At 43.9% G+C, this 19,548-nt stretch overlaps 1 protein-coding gene across 20 annotated transcripts in view; it reads left to right on the top strand.

Annotated features, from left to right (window-relative positions):
* celf6 (CUGBP Elav-like family member 6) overlaps positions 1–19,548 on the top strand; it is a 143,108-nt gene that overhangs the window by 86,289 nt on the left and 37,271 nt on the right. For 12 of the 20 annotated variants that reach the window (XR_011602400.1, XR_011602409.1, XR_011602415.1 and 9 more), the window contains exons 3-4: positions 5,786–5,834; positions 16,320–16,448. Coding sequence is in view for 16 of the 20 variants with exons in the window: in XM_070968361.1 (XP_070824462.1) it covers positions 5,786–5,834; positions 16,320–16,448 (178 nt within the window). In the remaining 4 variants the exon portion in view is untranslated. The remainder of the gene's footprint in view (positions 1–5,785; positions 5,835–16,319; positions 16,449–19,548) is intronic. The other 8 variants (XR_011602424.1, XM_070969059.1, XM_070969140.1 and 5 more) reach the window with 3 other exon arrangements.

Consider the following 19,548-nt stretch of genomic DNA (forward strand, 5'->3'; position numbering starts at 1 on the left):
TTAGCATCCTTATATCTCCTTTCAGAATGATTTTTCTCAGTCTCAGCCATCGCCACTGGCTCTTTGTTGGCTCTTTAAGAAAAGTCAGTCTGCATTAAACATCTTTAATTGAGCTTAAAAGGCTGTAAATGGCATCGCCAGCTCCAGTGAGTTCACTGACGGTGAAACCACAGAATGATAATGAGAGGCATCAAACAATGGATGGCTTATCAAGAGAATGGTACCTGATGACTTGAAAACTAAACTGTATGTGATTTGTGAGATGAAATGAACAGAGGCGAAATGAGAGAAATTAATTAACAGTTATCATTACTATTGTGTTAGTATTATCATTGTTTTAAAATAAATGTGTCTGGTTCAGCTTTCATGAAAAAAAGTTACATCACAAAACGTCATGGCAGCCAGTTCTCACCAGAGCTTGATCTGTAACTGTGATATGATCATCACAATATGACGTGATGGAAAATAAAGTGTATATAAGTGTTTCAGTTAAATTTGACAGTGGTGAAGAGACAAGTTAATTGTTTTGGAGGGAAAAACAGCATTACAGTTCTCTGGGGAAGTCATGTAAACAGGATTATTTTGAGAATTGTGAGACAGAGTAATGCTCAATCACAGTTTTGGCAGTAGTGACTTTGTTGCATGTAGATTCAGCCAAAACTTAATGAGTCTAACTGTATTGTTTTCATAAGTGGAACAAAGTAAATTCAACGGGTGTGACAGTGTGACACTTTCTTTATTTTTTTACTTTATTCGTTCTTTTGCCACTCTACACCTCCCGGACAAGAATGCTCTTCTATGCAGACAAACTTGCCGACACACTTTCCTTCATCTGGTGGGCCATATTGGTCATGTGCCACTGTGATTGGCACAGCTGTTGAAAAGTTATGAGATGAGTAATGTGACTGACTGAGAAGGTAATGATTCATCACCACACCGTCCTATTAATATCCCACTTTACCCAACACACCTGTCCAGTGTGAATGCTCACTGAAGAGCAAAAATAGCGCCTTCATTGTGCATCATCTGCACGTGACACATGACTTGCACTGATGGTTGTAAGTGTGTAGTTAAAATAGGGCCTGATATGGCAAAGCTAATGGTCATTACAGCCTTGTTAAATCACCATTTGGAAATATCTTTCATTTTATATCGTATGCATTTTAGCTCGCTGTCTTTTTGTGAGTGACTTGGCAATTATTGCATGAGCAGCACAACTTTTGGGTTGAGGCCGCTGCTCACTTTAACATAAATCCACCCAGAAGACATCAGAACTATCTGTGTGTCTCCGATAGTTAGTACTGTGATGCATAAATTAAATTACAGCATATGTATGTAGTAAAAGTAAAATAAGTAAGTACAAACTGCACTAACTAATGATAATAACAACAATAATAAGACTTTTCCAGACTTTATTGTCTGAAATAAAGCATTTAAATTTACTTTACCTAAGTTTACCTTCATACTGAATAATTCTAGTCACCTAAATAGAAAAGAAGAAGTGTGAAGAAAATGAGGCAAAGAGACTCAACAGTGGACAAAGTACTCATACTTCTGTCATAGTTGCGAGAGAACATTTTTCTGTATTTAGAGTGTCTGGTAGATAGCATTTCTCCTTGCTTGCTTTGTGAGCAGTGGTATTCACAGAGCATGGTCAAACATGGTCAGAGGCCAGCAGTGTCCTTGTCTCTCTGTCTCTCCACTCCACTGTTATCAATCAGACAGACCAGCCAAAGATAGATGGACCGAAATACATGCACACACAGACACACACGGACATACACTCCTGAAACTAACACACAGTCCTCTCCTGGAAAATGTATAAGCAAGTTCCTCTCTTCCACACTGTTGGTTTTCCACCCCTCCGTGACTTCAGCTGACTTTTATTCATCATAACAGAATGAAAAATATAGATTTGCCTCTGGAGATTAGGACGAAGAAAAAATGAACGTATAGACATAAAGGAAATAGAGCATGAAGGAGGGGGAAATATGGAGAGGATAAAAAAAGTGAGTGAAAGAAGGAGAGAGACAGAAAAAGGGAGAGATGAGGAGAAAGAGAGATGGCCTCTGTAAGTGCAGCAGCACACAGGCACAGAGCTGTGAGTTCCCAGGCAAGACAGCATGAGCTGCCTATTTGTCAGCATTGATCAACCCATTAAGGGGCTGTGGTGGGAAGCATATTGGTTTTGGAGGCCAAAGGGGCAGAGAGAGACAAAGATAAAGTAAGACGGGGGGGTGTTGAACTCCTTTCAGCCTCGGCAGCCACACGTCTGCAGGATGAAAAAGCCTGTAGTCTTCCTCTCCAATGTCTATGCAGTTCATTTTGCAGGGCCCAATGGGAAGGTAGTAGATGTCATTTGTCTTACAGCATCTCTGGAGGCTCCTCTGTATGTGTTATCTTAGCTTTCTGCCACTGCAATGCTAATAAGAAACTAGCTAGCTTTTCAGACAGACAGAATGTCACTTGTCCTCTTCCTTAGAGAGAGTGTGTGTGTGTGTGTGTGTGTGTGTGTGTGTGTGTGTGTGTGTGTGTGTGTGTGTGTGTGTGTGTGTGTGTGTGTGTGTGTGTGTGTGTGTGTGTTGCGTGCAAAGGGTGGGTGGTGGGGTGGGGGTGGGTCCTGGCCCTAGGGGAGAGCAGGCTGCCTCTTCGCCCAGCCTCTGATGAATTCATATAATTAACTCTGCCTTGATCTGTTGGCTAATCCTGCACTCAGTAATAAGGGATTAAAATGTCACCTAAGCCACCTGCTGTTATTGAGCCCCTAGACTTTTTGTGCCTCTGTGTGTGTGTATGTGTGTGACAGTGAGAGAGGGGGGGAGCAAGAGAGATGGGATAAAAGTAAAGTGAAGTGAAAGATTTCTGTGCTAAAAACATTTGCACAAGAAAATATATGTAGAGGACAGTATATAGTAGCTCAAACAAGCAGACATCTTAACTACTGCCATATGCATGCGAGCGCTACTCACAACTCCATAGTTTGGCATCAACTGAACTCCATAATTTGGCAGGAAGCTGAAGCAGAAGTTGCAGCAGACTCGCTCTGAAAACTCATTGTCACACTCACTAAAAAGGGACATGAAAGTGGGACATGCTGGAAGGTGGGAGTTGAGAAATCTTTTTTTCCTCCCCTCTCACTATGACCTCCTTGGACGAAGTAAAGAAAAAATGAAGAAAGAAAGGAGTGCCAATTGGTTGGCTAACAGCCCGCAGACCAACGGCCAGCTTGCCTTGCCTGCCTGCCGGCCACCTCCACTCGGTTGCCTAGCAACCCCAAGTGTACTTTTGGGTTGTCTAATGACTCTTGTTGCTGCAGTGGCCCAGGGGCTACTAATGAAGCCTCCCGACCAATCGCTGCTGTTTAAGACCTGGAAGCTGACTGATCACTGGACAGGGATCTTGGGACTTCAGGCTACCCTAAACCTCTTATGTGAGACAAATTCTGCCCCCAACTCGAGCTGCTGTCAAGACACACTCACACTTCCAATATGCACGCAGAGCACACCTTAACTTCCTGCTTACAATGCTCCAACTGACCTTAATTCTCCCCACCACACACTCACATACATCAATGCCTCATCCTAGCTGAACTTCACCTCAGACTCACATGTGAGTATGGTCAGTCTAATATTGATGGCTGTTATCCAACCAGAAACAGCAGAATGAAACTGTCCCTTTCTGTTTAAGGCCATGCAAAGATGATAATAATGATGCTAAGTGCCCCATAGCCCTTGATCCACATTACAAACATAAATCAACAGGACTTTGTACTCCATTCTCCCAGAGCCTCAGTAAGCCAGCCCTGACACAGTAATGCCTGTAGCTCAAACATCTGGACTCTGATGAATTTGTCACCTCTACTTTATTTTCAGTGTAATCTAATCATTGGTACAGGACTCTGATAATACACAAGAATCTTGCTGGCATTTGGATGATGTTTACACAGAGTGACTAACAGTGAGTCAGCAGGTCAGCGTCTTTCTCAGTGATGCTTCAACTCATCAGACACCAACAGGTGCAGAAACTGAGCATGTCACCTTTGTATTTTCAGTTCAGGTCATTATCATACCCCCAAACACTACAATTTCAGAGAAAATGTGTGAGTAAGATGTGATTCTACAGTAAGCAGCAACTCAGAGCTCTGCTTTTGTTTGTTCGTGTCTGCAAAGTGAAACGCTCAGCATTGTGCATCTTAAAAACAACAACAGAGGACTTATGCAGTATTTGCCTCTTTGCCTCAGCTTCTGCATACAGTATTAGCCAAATAAGTTAGTGTTTATTCATTCGTTTGTTCATCTGTGTGGAAATAAGTGTGTGGCAAGGTTCATTTGTATGGGCATGACTGCGCCTGCGTCTGATTGTGTGTGTGTGTGTGTGTGTGTGTGTGTGTGTGTGTGTGTGTGTGTGTGTGTGTGTGTGTGTATGGTTTCACTTGCTTGTCTTTCTCATGCGTCCATCATCTCTCTAAGCTTTGTTCCAGTGTCACACCATATTGCGACGAGTACATTACATCCCCAGGGTGTCACTATGTATACGCTTGTCTATACATGTCCAGCAGTCTTCGGTCTATATTTGGCCGTGGTCAACTGCTGTCAAGTGCTGCGTTGCCTGAGGGCCCGACGCCCACTGTGCTGCCCTAGCTGACTGATCTGAGGGGGCAGTACCGTGTGCCATTCACTGGCACTCACATGTTGGACCTGTCCACATGGCCTAGTTAGAAAGATGGGTCCACTGCTGACTGAAGCCAGAAAAACACCATGCCAAATATAAAACAAAATGCCAAATATGACATGCGTGGGTAGCCTCAATAAGCAAGGGTGTTCGAGGGTGGCTCTTAACACGGACCCCTTTCACTGAGGGAAGAGGGGATGTTATTCCTGTTTCAGAGGAGGCACAAGATCGAGTATGTTTCTGTTTTTATATTCAAACTCCAGGGAGTGAGAAAAAAATGAAACCATAGACAGGGGAGCAAAAAGAACCAGGGGAGTTTTTATTCACGGCAGGCAGTTTTTAAAAGGGTTTTTTATGTTAGCTTGGCGACGTTCTGCTTTCACCTCACTCTAGAATGGATCTTCAAAGGTTGTTTATCGATTCCCCACTGTTAACCTTTCACAAGCTGCTTCACAGCTACACTGTTCGGTGGCTCTCAATAGCTTCCAGGAGGAGGAGGCTGCAACCGGGTGGGGTTGGCTGTCCAGACCAGTGGCATATTGGTTGTGAGTTGCAAAAAGGGCTTCTGGGCAGAGAGGTGAAAGAGAGGAGGAAGGGATGGAGGCCGAGAAAGAGGGATTGCTGGGGGTCAGGGATGAGCAGGATGTAGCTGGTGACTGGGAGTCTGGAGCCAGGAGGGGACAGGAAGAGCAAGGGCCAGCCAGAAAGGACCTCTCCCTGTGGGGCTGGGAGTGGCTGATGTAATGGCATTAATCTCCAAGTGCCATCTGACACCCAGTGTGGCTCCGTCATTGAAAAGTGCTAATTCTGCTGAACTGTGAGGGGAATTCAGGCATCTCTAGAGGCAGTGCCCTGGATTAATTAAACACGCTGGCATGAAGCACTGCACAGATTTATCTCTTTTATGGCATCGTCACTGTTTGATTTTTGTGTTTAGCTCAGAGAGCAGGACAAACTCAGGACATTAACGCCAGGAACACTGCCACATTTTACTTGTTCTCTTACCACTTCACATATTGTAGCAGTTGCTCGCATCGTTTTGTGCTAACCTGGGATTTCCCTTCTCTTCCTTCTCTCTCCTTTCCTACTTCTCTCTGACTCTCTCTCTCTCCAGATGAACCGGCCCATCCAGGTGAAGCCAGCCGACAGCGAAGGACGAGGAGGTAATTAACCTTCTCCTGGTCTCCGTTGCACACCCCCCTTAAAAAACACACACACACAAACACACAAATACATTGGAACAGCGCACACGCAATCCTTAATATTCTGCTCTCACTTGAGACACACTGGGAGTTGGTAGAGTAGCCCGTAATATAGGTCACTTGCTTCTATTGACTTCCCATCTGTGCCAGCAGAGGGGCTGTCTCAGGTTCACAGTCACTGGGAGTGGTTCAAAGACAAGACAGAGAGACATGGAGAGAAAGAGAGAGAAATAAAAGAGAGGAAAAGAACAGATAGGAATGAAGGGTGGAGGATCTCCATCTCTTGATCTCCACAGAGTGATAGTGAAGTCTGCTTTCAGATGGCAAGAGGCACTGGAATACATCCCAAATATACACAGACACAGAACCAGGCACAAACTCACTCCGGAGCTATTACTTTATTGTAATTTACAAGTTGCTGAATGAAGGGAAGAGACACTATAAGTGTCTAAAATGGGATGTATCATAATTTCAGGAGTTTAGAACCTCTTTGTGGTATACAGTGTCTGTTTTTATTTAGAAGTAAGGGCACGACGAATTGAGTGTTACACACAGTCCCTTGTTCGCTTCCCCAGATCAGCACACAAATGTAAAGTGTCCGTTACACTTACCTACCTACTTCTCTAACTGTCTGTCTACGTATCCATCTGTCTGCCTCATTACTGTCATATGATAACACTGGGATTATATAGTACAGATTGTTAAACCACCTAAAAGTTATCCGAGATTCAGTGAGGTTTAATGTGACTCAATGAGACTTCCAGTTGAACTCACACTGACATACTCTACATGCATCAGTGGGTGCAATTCTACAAGTTAAATTAGATCATTTGTATGAAAAGAATTTTTTTTTTTGTGAGTAAACCTGCCCGTTTAAAAGCATTCAAATGTGCAATTCTGTCTTGACATTGTACTGATTCTCTCGCACAGGCTCCCCCCTCCATCTTTAGTCTGACTGACATGGTGATTGACTAGATCATTCTGAAGCCATTTGTGACAAACATCACTGAGGTTAATGCAGATTAAGCCAGTTAAAGATTTACGTGGGTGGAATTGGATCTAATTGGACTGGTCTGTGCCTGCCCTGTGCTTGCATTTCAGAGTGGTGATTTAGACTGCCTAGGTCAGATTAGACTGAGCCACTTCGCTGATTTATGTGGTCAAGTGTGAATCAGATGGCCCATTTCTATTGCCACACACACCCCCATGTAGATCTTATTTTTGTCATGGCGGCACTTTAATTAACGGCCATCTAAAAACAGGCAAAGTCTGACCGACAAGGCCTGGGCGAGAGCCAATCGGCATTCTCACCAAGATAAATTGGATCTCTGGGCTTAAGAGGGGAGGATGGATGGGTCCCAATATCAATTACTACCCTTTTTCAGCAGAAAGAGAAGGGAGATGAACAGGCAGTGTGAATGAAATACAGAGGGCTCTTAGGCTGGCACAGCCCCTGCTAGTCTGTCAGATGAACTTTCTATATAGGAGGACAGGATAGGACACAGCACAGAGTGAAATAAGACCAAGCAGACAGGCCCCAACAGAGATATTGAGCGTTAATGGCAACAGGAAGTCAGCAGACAGGCCAGGGAAGTAAACCACAGTCGTGGCTGACAATGAAATGAGATTTACTATGAAGGCCTGTGGTTAAAGGAAAACAGACAGCCCGGCAAGGGCTGACTAAAGGAGAGAAAGTAGCGGGGGATTCATCTGTGAAAGGCTGAGGACCAGTCAGGTACACCAATCCCAGTGGGACCTCTGGATTGTCAAACCCAGGGCTGAACCAAGACATTTGCTCCTCTAGAATGGAGTCACATTTATCACTACCAAGACATCAGCAATTATTTGTCATGGGAACATGTGCAGGGGTCTCGATTACGTGCCTGTGCAGGCATTAGGGCCCATTACTCCATTTGGAGACTCTAGTAGCCCCTCTTTTGTTCACGGTGTCCCTGAGAGACGTCCTCTCTCTGGGGATATGGGAGTGTCAGGAGGAGAAGCTAAACCAGATCTCAGAGAATGGCTTGGGGGGCTCAGCACCGCACAATCCTGCCACTCGGCTGCCATTGTGGATCACAGAGCTGATTCTCTGGCTGTCTATTACAATGACTCATGTCTTTTTTTTTCATTTTTTCCTTGGATTATCAAGAAAGAATGGAGCATGGGAGGGAAGCTTCACAGCCTTTAAATCTATTTCTGTTCCTTGAGTCAGCCGACCTTTTCCCCGCAAAGTCCACATTTATCTGATGTGCTTAACACCACTTTTTTTCCTGCCCAATTCTTTCAAGCCATGATTTCAACTCAGAGATACTGAGACACAATCGAGGCATTGGTCTTCTGCTCACTCGCTCTGTGGTCAGTGCAGGAACAGGCACGCCACCATATCTCCACTTGAAACCCAAGCAATTTTCTTCAACTGAAAAGGGGCAGAAATGAGGAAAAGTAGACGTCTCTTGCTCTCGCTCTCTATTGCTTCCTTTCTTTCTCCTTCTACCTCTTTCTGTCTCATTGGAGCTGCAGTGCAAAAGGGAGAGATGAAGCGAGTGATAGAGAGAGAGAGAGAGAGAGAGAGAGAGAGAGAGAGAGAGAGAGAGAGAGAGAGGGGTGGGGATTCAGTACAAGGCCCACGGAGGAATGCGAGAGAGTGAGAGATGGAAGACAAAAAGAGCGAGAGGGGAAGAGACGACAGGATGAGAAAGTTAACGGAGGGTGATGGAGGCAGCTGAGTGAATCTCAGCAGTAAATCATCTCAGAGCCGCCCCATCCATATCTCCTCCTCGCCTCGCCAGGAATCTTTTTCCCCCTGACCTTGTCTGCCGCTGTGTCTGTGAAGAAAAGATGGGGCCAGATTATCTATGATTGGAGATGGCCATTATCTAAACACAATCTTGGAGCTAGGTCCCACTCCTCTAGCCACTGCTGTGAGACTGGAGACCACACTGATGAGAAGAGAGATGATGGGTCAGCCAGCAACACCCTCTCCTTTTATTAACTCTGATAAGATGGTTTCAACACTCTCCCGAAATGCCCAGCAACCTCCATCAACATCGACTTTTTCTCAAAGTGCCACTCACAGTGCATTTGTCGACACACAGTCTCTTTACCCTACTTGTTTATTAGCTCCCCATACTTTTGTTTTATGGGATACTTATACAGTGCCAGGAGCATTGCGATCTCTGCATTTGATACTCCGAGCCTTTTTAATATCTTGTCCATGCCTTTTGTCTGTCTGTCTGAGGGGTCTTTGTGAATGGTTCACGTTTGTCCTTGCCAACCTGCTGCTCTGCAGAAGGTTGACCCCCAGCGAGGCAGTGAAGAGATTGACAGGACCTTAAGATGTTGCGCACTGTGCTGTCATGCCCCACCCCAGCAGGTAGGGAAGAGTGAGGGCTGTTGGCTGGCTCAGTCTGGCAGGCCACAGGGGAGGGACTGTCTGGAGGCAACTCACGGCCACAGAAGAGCGCGCTCCACTTTACATGCAAATGAAGCCAAAAGATCCCTCTGCGCCTCTGGACACGATCGTGCAAAACTCTGAAAAGTCAAGAAGAATCCTGGCAGCAGTTGATATGTGTGCACTGAGAAATACGCAGAGAGACACGGGGACACATGGACAGACAAAAGCATTCAGGGATTTCCGATTTGACCATTGCAGGGTATTAATTAAAGGTTTTAAAGCACTGATTTGAATTACTTCTCTGCAGAGCTCCAAGTGTGGGCCTTGACATGAGAGAAGATATTTCTAATGTAGAAAGAGAAGGAGTGAAGATATTTGGACAGAAGCTCCAACAGACAATTTCTCACAAGTTTCCTTATGCTGTTTTTGAGGATGCATATCAGAAGGTTTAAAGCTCCCCTCCCACTCCCTTGGGTAAATAGATGTGACAGCTCTAGTGGTATAAGTAATGCATTTACAAACACAAAGCCTGTATCCTTTCATCATGCCTGATACACTGACAATTTGGATGTTTGTTCTCCTCTGATTATTCCATTTACCACCTCACTATACTGAATAATCCACTTGCATACATCAGATTGGGACCAGCAGAAGAAAGGTTTCGTGTGTGGTTGCACATCATTGTCACTGGGATGGGGTCTAATTACTTCTGTTAGCTGGGTAGGAACTAACATGAGTTAGAAGCAGTAGGGCTTATTAAGTAGTTGAAGGTGTTGTACAATGGCAAAGTGAATGCTTGTGAGGGTTTAGAAATGCACTACAACAGGAAAACTACTGTACAACTACTAAACTACAAACCTTGGAAAATAGTTGAGTGGACACATAAACATGAATACATATTCAGTATCCAACATAAATAATGTACTTAAATTTCCATCAAGCGATATTTGCTGTTATTAATCTTAAATGATTCTCCGTTGAGTTGAGTTGCTCATACTGCTGATCCTGGAGAAAATTTATATCCCACTCTGCAGTTATTTGCATTTGCGGGCGACTGGTCCCTGCACAAGCTCATGCATTACCTCCAAAGAAGTTGGCTTAAAAAGCTGACATTAATGCTAACATCTGTAACACAAGTACATCAGTAACTCCATGTTAGCAAACCCAGCTCACCAGGTAAACCAGGTCTGGCAACCTCCCTGATGCACCTGTGAACATCTCCATGTACAACACAAGGTGCAGAGATCCTGAGCTGCTTTCATGAATTCATCTATACTAACTTTGTTAAAATAGGCACAAATGATGTTAAGTTTAAACAATCCATAAAAGTCCAACATTGCTTTGAAATATTGTAGCATCTAAAATCATTGGCCAGACGTCCTGGCATTCTTTCTATGGACCAATTCCCATGTTACAGAAAGGTTGAAGGGGTATTAACAATGCTAACCGGTGATTGCACAATGTGAGATGCAAGTGTATTTTACATCGGAAACTTTTTATTTTAGTTGAAATGCTTCCATTTGTGTTTATGTTGTATTTCTCTGGTCCATTCGGAAAGTCAATTAGTCCTATTGTATTTAATGTAGATACCTTTCAGTCATCCTTTTCACTCATTGCCTTTAAATGGAGTAACTGTCTCTCATTTATGCACCATCATCATATTTGCCAAATACATCAACAACCCCTCTTTGCTACTTCTTTAAGCCCCAAAATTGTGCTTATCTTGTTAGATGACAGGAGACAAAAATCTTTATCTGAAAAGTTTTATGATCAAAAGTGTCATTCTGTGACTTTGTTCTGTGAAATACCTGATTTAGTACTAATGAATAAATAAAATGTAGCATGTGCTGCCATTTAAACATAAAAAGTCACTGATCCCTGAGGGGGAATTTCAATTAGTAGATGTGTAGTAATTTCTTCTGTTTTCTTAGCTACTGTATGTCTTTTTTGTACTATTCACTGCACTTAATTTTCTTCAGTTCATTTCACTTTAAGATTGCAGCTAAGTTTTTTTTTCATTAATAACTACCCTATTAATTATTTAGTTTTCTTAATGATTAAATATCATTGACTTTCAGTGATTGCTTGTCTAATGAATAATTAATCAATTGATCAGCTGTTTTTATTACTATTTCTTCCTCAAGAAAGATAATGGTAATCTATTAATGTATTTACAAAAAGTGGCACAGAGGTAAAGTTTCTGTGATTAAATGAGGCTTGTCTGGGGAAAGGACATTAAGTCTGTTGTGGCCAGAGTACCATTAACTCCGCATAACCCCAGATAAAACTCATAACATCGCCAGATAACAAAAGGAATGCTAAGAATTATCTTTTTTTTTTCTCTCCGTGCTGTGCTAATGTTTAATGCTCATTATCTACAAAAGCCTTTTTGAAATTATACGGAACCTTTTGATTCCTACCAGACTCCTGCCTTTACACAACTGCAACATACAGTAGATGATGAAAAACAAAGTCTAACACAATGCTAGGAAGCAGTTTTCAACATTTTGTACACCCGGTCTGTACGCCTACATGTGTGAGCGTGTCCGGTGGCGGGCCTCCCAGGCGGCAGCGCACCAGCATCAGGCTTTTCTAATGAGACCATAAGAAGCACAACTTCTCTGTTGTGCTGCCTGGAACATTACTCTGCATTTGAAATGAACCCAGCGGCCTAGCAGGCATCTTTTATCGTTGGATGCAGCTGTCCATGCTTTCTGAACACTTACTACCAAGCTTCCCTGACTACTGCCGACGGGCAATAAGTGATAGAATCATGAAAAAATATAGATTTACCATGACACAGGAGCAGGAGAGTAATTATTTAAAGAGAATATTCCCATTATTGGCAAACAAAAGCAGAAACTTTTGAAAAGTAGACTTCACAGCAACTGAGTCTTTGCCTGGAGAGAAACAGGAGGGTGAGGGATGACAATGAAGGGTAAAGAAAAAGATTCAGAGATAGCAACAGAGAGACAAAAGAAGAAGAAAGGGAAGGGAAAAGAACAATCTATATGCATATACTGCAGCCTACAACACAAGTAGCACTTTATTCCATGGAGAGCAGCATCAATCTTGACAGCATATGGCGTCTGTGCAAAATCCATTAATTTTTAATATACCGGGCACTGAAATGAAAAGGCTTCCTGAGACAAGCAATTGTCAGATGTCAGTAGTGTTTTGATAACTTTTTTTGATCTCCTTTTTTATTTGCATTCATGAAACGGGGCTGACCACATGCCATCAACGTTTGGACATGGCTGGAGACTGACATGGAACCATTTTCCACACAATTGCTTCCACCCCCGGTCAGGAGATGAGGCACTCGGGGGTGAGGGCAGACAACGATGACATGTGGATTACTTTTTGTGCGAGGGGGAAGTCCACAATCTGAATTGTGTTGACAAGCCAAATCAAACCATGTGTTACCTCATTTACCTCTACACACCCACACTCATTTTTTAAATAGCCTATGTATCCTTGAATCTGCTAATTACATTTTAAAGTACACTATAGAAATGCTGCAGAGATGCATGCATTAATTAACAGTGTTTGAGGATATAGTGATACAAAACAATCTAAATGCCAGACTTCATGCACGCATACACACACACACACACACACACACACACACACACACACACACACACACACACACACACACACACACACACACACACACACACACACACACACACAAACACATTATTCCAAAGTAGTAGCAAGGCTTGAAAGTGCAGATTACAAAGGTCTCTTCAGAGTAGAGCAGAGAGGTGCTGCAGAGCTCAAATGTTCTCCAGCTGGGTGGCTCAGCCCTGTTAGAGGGATAAGATGAGCCCCTCTCAATGAGAGATAAGTACAAAGAGGTCAAGCAGTCAGCTCAACGAGTTTTGTCATACTTGTATATCCTCAGACAGTTCCATAGGAAGGTCCTCACCCCTCTTAATGCAAATACATGACTGCACTTGAGAAGAGTATTCTTCTTTTTCTCTTCTCCCCACTTTTAATGAATAACTCTTTGGAGTCATGGAGTCATCTCCTTGTGCAGAGGGTGCATTACAAGATATTTATTCATATTCATAAAAAGCCAATTTAACACTTGTGAGTGGCCATAGGAGATGAGCGGGAACTTGGAAAATCCAATAAGAGCTGCTATGGAGACAGGTGCAAAGTGGACTAATTAATAGCAATCTATACTCTGGCCAGGGCATGCAGTGGGCCGACTGAGACACTCTTAGGTCAGGCAATGAAAAGATAGCAGCTCCAAATTCATTTTCTCACCGTGGCTCTCCCAAAGGAAGGCTCCCAAGTACACTCACACTTCCTTTAATGCCTTCACTGGGGTGTAATTTATTTTTGCGTTTGCCAGCACATTTGGAAAGTTCATTACTTCGCTCATGGCTTGTTAATTAGCCTTGTAAAGCCGCCATTAGATCTCCCCGGGCCAGGACCGAGATGAGACTTTTGTCCCAAAACATTAACACACTGCAGGAGGCCTGTAAAACTCTACTCTGCCTATTTAAATTGTGACAGTGACACCTCGGTGAAAATGTGAAAGATGGAGGGTAATGTCATGTGTGTTCTAGACAGGCTGTTGCCTCATTTCATGTTTCACCTTTTCTGCCACGGACAGGGGTCGGGCTCATTTCTCTCCAACACCTGTTCAGGGTTGACTTTACAGCTACGCAGCTCCTCCGCTGATGCCAAATATCCAGCTAGATGGCTGTCCTCCTGTCGCACTTTGCTAAATCTCAGTCGACAGTATAAGTGGCTGTCTCTGTGGTGATCTCCTCAGGGTTCTCGCTCACTTCCAACCCTGGAGCTCCAAGGGAGGAGTAGCAGTAATGAGCAGCAGTACCGGGCTCAGCTGGCGTGTTTGAGAATTCCTGCTGTGTGAGGCGTGACTACAGGAACATGGACTGACACCACAGCTACAACACCAGCAGTAGAGACCAGGCAGCATGGCCTTATTGATTATGCAGGTGCTCATTTGTGTGGCCAAGCGGGTAGCAGGCGCGTGTCTCATTTGAACTTTACAGGAATGGAACAGGATCCGATTTCCCCGCTGCAAAAAGGAAGCCCTGGTGCTTTATTTTTAGAACAGCTGCGTCTAATGGGGCCTGGCAGGTACAGGAGGCGTCACATCTGTCGAGGCCCAGGTGATGCTCTCGCCCTCCACTCTTCCCTGCTTCTCGCCCGTTCCCGACCAGTCAAATGACTCACACTGAAGATCAACAGTGTCATTTCCAATAAACTCTTCTTCCTCTTCCTGCCACTTTCCATCAGTTCTGGCGATAGGTTCTTGCTAGTAGCCATTTCTTTCCACAACACAGCGGAATAGGGGATGCATAATGTAAAAGATGTAAAGAAGATGAATGTTCTGTCTAATGCCAGGGTACCAGGAAGATTAATTAGAAAAATCCAGCTTTCTGACTGGCCAGAATTTAGTGGTATGGAGCCCATACGTCTGTGCCAGAGTGCCCCCCTCTGGAGCTAAGAAAGCAGCTATGGCCGGTAACAGCAGTGAAGATACTGGTGTAGGTGGAGTTGGCATTCAAACTTAATGAGGAGCAGCACTGCAAATTTGACTCCAGTTGAATATAGGTTGGTAAATATGGAAAAGACGGTGCTCAACGTCAGCCCAGACGTTCAATCACACCACTAGTCCTGATATTGCCGTGATTCTTACCTAGCATTGTAGATTTGATCCCCCTCCAAGCATCTAACCTCATCTGTTAGCTAGCTTTGTAGTGTTGACACACAAAATGAGGCAATCTATTCGGCTAATTAAACCACAGATTCAACAGTAATATTTAGTCCGGAGTTCATTTATCACAATAAAAACTACCAACTGTAATGCTCTGTCATTCTTTCATTTCAAAGCATGAAAGCATGAAAACTACATCTTGTAGCTTTCATAGATGAAATGTTTTGCAATACTTTCTACAAACAGTGTTCTCCATCACTGGGCTGTGAAAGAAATAGGTCGTGGTCATGGTTACTGTGGTTGAGTTGTGGAAAAAAAAGGAGAAAAAAGAAAGAAATATAAAAAAATCTTTTACCCTTTCACTTGTAAACAACTTCTATAGAGTTATGCAGTGTGTGCACAAAATAGTGGGAGGACAGTCTTTCTCTGAATTGCACTGTGAGAAGCTGAGCTCAATTTTTGTTCTTTATTTGTTGCAATTGTTAGACTTGAAAAATGGCAAATCTGCAGACCTTTGGCTGATAATTATGCAACAACTTAACGTGGAAAAGTTTCATTTCATTTGTGTTTCATTTCATTTATTTCTGAGCGGCCAACACTGGGAAATTTGCAGAAAGTTTTTTTTACTCTACTCTATTTCCAAAGTATTTGCTCCCTGACATAAAGTTTCCCATAGGCTTTTATACTGTAGAAGTATGAGTGCCTTCCTCTTTGTCTCCATGTAATATATTTTCTATCCAGCAGAAAGTGGAGCGGATGAGAAAGTATAGACTCTAATGAGAAACCAGTACACACTGGCTGAGATACTGTTTATCTTTGTGACTTTTCTTGAGTTTATCGCTGGATAGAATGTGCTGCAAGTTTACTCTTGCTTATTATAATTCCTCCTCCTTTAGTGATGAGAAAATGTACTACCATGTTCTTGTTCCATGTTCTCTTTCAACTCAGTGACTTAAGCATCCAGACGATCTAACAGTTCGTCTACCTGTGCAAAATATTCCCGCTCCCTTTCTACCGGTACCTGAAACCCACAGCGCTCCAAACATCATCTGTATCAAACATCACTGTGGCAGACTTGAATAGCTCACTGAAAACAGGAATACACCTCCCTCATACCAGGGCGAGGTGGCACACCACACAACAGTAAGATCAACAACAATAACAACAACAGCAGCGGCAACATAAGCTCAACACAGCAGACTGCTGATAAAAGGGGCTGTGGTGGGGGGGGTAGGGGGTTTGAGTTGCTCTCAGCTCAGCAGAACGATGCCATCAGCTGTAGCATTTGTCTGTGCTCTCCTCTCTTCCACCCTCCCTCCTTCCTCCCCCTTCCTCTCTTCCTATCCAGAAGACAGGAAGCTGTTTGTGGGAATGCTCGGCAAGCAGCAGAGCGAGGACGACGTCCGGCGGCTGTTCGAGACCTTCGGCCAGATCGAGGAGTGCACCGTCCTGCGAGGGCCTGATGGGGCCAGTAAGGGTCAGAGCCCACACACCTCCTGCTATTTTTTTTCCCGTTGTCTGTCCCTCTTAATCCCTGCATCTGTCTACCTGTACGTGTGCTGTCTCTCTTTCCCTTTCTCCGCTTTACATTTTTAGAAGCACACTTCACCCGCTGCACACTCATTGACACTCTGCTCTTCTGAATAACTCATCCTCCCCTTCAGCTACTGTTTTTTTCACCACCTCTTATGTGTCTCGCTCGCATTTCTTTCATAGCTCATTGTCACCGTGCTCCGACACCTTCTTCCTCCCACTTTCCTTTTCTCACTACTTTCTGTATTTCCCTTTTTTGTTCTCACTCTACCTCTCCTTCCTCTCTCCTTTTTTCTTTCCCTCCAGAACTTCTTCTCATGTTGTCTCTTCATCACGGCAGCTCCTCTCACCCTGGGCTTGTACTCAACAAATCCATCACACGACACCTCTTCTTTCTGCTCACCCCTCTCCGCCCCCTCCTCCTCCTCCCGTTATCTGAAAAGCAGAGGGGTGTAATCATGTTTGTTTCCCACTTTCCGTCATCCCTCCCCAGAGACACCATTGGACGATAATGTCCCACTGTAAATAAAGCGGCCAGGCTTTGGGTTTTGCTACTGTCACTCACTGTGAGGCACATTTGCCTGCATTCAGAAACAGCTTATGCATTCATGTCTGCGGCTTATGTGCTATTTAGTTAGTAGAGCGTGGTCAAATTAAAGATGGCTGTGAAATGTGCGATGCAGGTGGGATTGTTTTGAGAGTGCGGGAGTCTCCCCATCATCCTCTGATGGGTCTCTGTCTCACAGCCATATTTGGAGCGATAATGCCAATGATATTCCTCGGAAGCTCTGCCTTCCTTTCTCTCCGTTGACTGTGATTTATTCTCCTATATGATGTGTCTGAATGTGTGAAAAGGATGTGTGGGAAGGCAAGGGAGAGGGGCTGATAATGTGGGAGCCTTCTGAGTATATCAGAAGAGAAAGGCTGGCTATACTGAACCACACACCTATCTGTGTCAACATCTGTTCCTCTCACTGTTAATCCTGGGTCTATTGCTCTGCGTCGCCCCACCAGCCCACTACCTTTCTTTCTCCCTGGCCTGTTTCCTCTTTTGCTGTCTCTCCCTCCCTCTCCAACTCCCTCTCTTCCTGTCTGCTCAGATGCCTCAAGCTGATTGACAGCACATAAAATGAAATAAGGCCGGTGCTGTTGTGTCAGACAGGAGCTAGTTTTCTCCCTCATTCACGCTTTCACTCCTTCTCACCCTCCCTCACTCTGCAACTCATCTCTTTTTCTTTCTCCTCTCCTCACATGCCATATGTTTGCTGTGTTGGTATTTGTCTCTATTACCAGTGGCTTGATCATTACCTTTTCTTCAAGTTTTCACCGCCATGGAATGGAGGACTGTAGAGCAATGTTCACTATGAATGCTACCACCAGACAAAGGTCTCATATATAGGTATCTGGTCCTATCACTCACTGTGCAACAGTCCCACGCAATCATTACGGGATGTTACGGCAAATTATTTTGCCAGCCGCCTCGCTTGGGATGAGGTTCGCGTAATTTGAATGAGACAGACCTTGAAATTGACAGTGCTATCTGTTCCATGATGGAGGCTTTGTCCCCTGTTGATGTAAATTTATGCTACTCAGAGGCTTTTCAGCACCCCTCTTCACCCAATAAAAAGGCCGAGAAGTTTAACACCCATCTCTCTATGGCGCTGCTCCTCAAAGTACTTTCAAAGTGCAACACTTGCTGCCAGAGTTGAATAGAGCCCCGAATTGTCAGGAAAAATAGAGAGATGGCTTTTAGGTCTATAATTAAGTTGTGTTATAAATGTCACCCATCCAGCGGGATGGAATTCATGCATACATATTATTACCCCGGGAATTCAAAAGCCAGTGCAGATCCTCTTGCTTGAAAGCAATACAATCTCTCTTTTTCCTTTTTCCCCAACTCATTCTGAGCCATCAAATTCAAAAACTCAAATGTGCACTATAATTTATGAGGCTGTAGCACTTCCAATTCTTTTGAGATGTTGTGCTCTGTGTCCCTGAACTTTTTTTTTTTTTTTTTCTGGGTCAGGAAAAGCAAGGCTACAGCACTGATTTTAGGGAAGAAATTTGAGGACACTGTATGTTTGACATGACTTTGCCACAGACGGTGTATGCCAGACCCTGCCGTTTTGAGTGTCTTTCTTGTTGGGTTGAGCCGCTGAGGTCACTGGGATTCTGGCACAATATCTGATAGCCTTGTTAGGGAACCAACAGCAAGTTATGTTGCCTTACAAAACCAAAAGGCTTTTGCAAGAACAAAATGCCCCCTTATTATTTCAACTACAAAGGTTAAATGTGTTTGTTCCTTCAAAGACAGAGTTGCAGTCAAATGGCACACAGTAGGCCAATGCATTTCAGTTGGACAAATGAAGACCTTTCCTGCCTCTACCCGGAGGGGCGTTCAAGTGAAGTAAAAGGGTGCTAGAGTGCTGTGACAGAATCAAAGCTTTCTTTGACTTATCTGTTTGCCTCTGTAGATCTATACGGCTTTGAGGACATTTGACAGTACAGAAAACACATGGCCTTTACTACTCACCACATTTCTACACACAACAGTTTCAGCTGCTCACCATTTATTGTGTGGCTGGTCTGTGGATGGAAAGCCTCAGATGAAGGTGGAAATTGTCCTCCACTGATTGTGCACATACTGCATGTCCCTTAGTTCAGTCTTTTTGATTTTGGCAAGAACTTGTTCATTTGTTTGTCCGGGAAGCAAAGCTAACTGCTGAGATGTGGAAGTGAATGGGTCACTGCCAGACACGGATCATCTCCTGAGTCTACAAAACAGTCATTTCAATGAATCGTCACAGCTCCTTTGAGAATGTAGAGTGATACATATATGGACATATGTAAGCGTCTTAAATATGTATCAGCAGTCCTCAAGAAACCAGGATTTGAACTCAGGAAAATCCGGCCTGGTTCTAAGACACTGGTGCTGCTCGATTAATGAAAAGGGGGCAGAATTAATCCACGAGTTTGTTAATTAGGTATCTCTTGACTTAACACATGAGCTACCTGAAGGCAAGGATAAGAATAGGACATAACAG

This window comes from Chaetodon trifascialis, chromosome 1, assembly GCF_039877785.1.
Source record: "Chaetodon trifascialis isolate fChaTrf1 chromosome 1, fChaTrf1.hap1, whole genome shotgun sequence".
Classification (NCBI taxonomy): Eukaryota; Metazoa; Chordata; class Actinopteri; order Chaetodontiformes; family Chaetodontidae; genus Chaetodon; species Chaetodon trifascialis.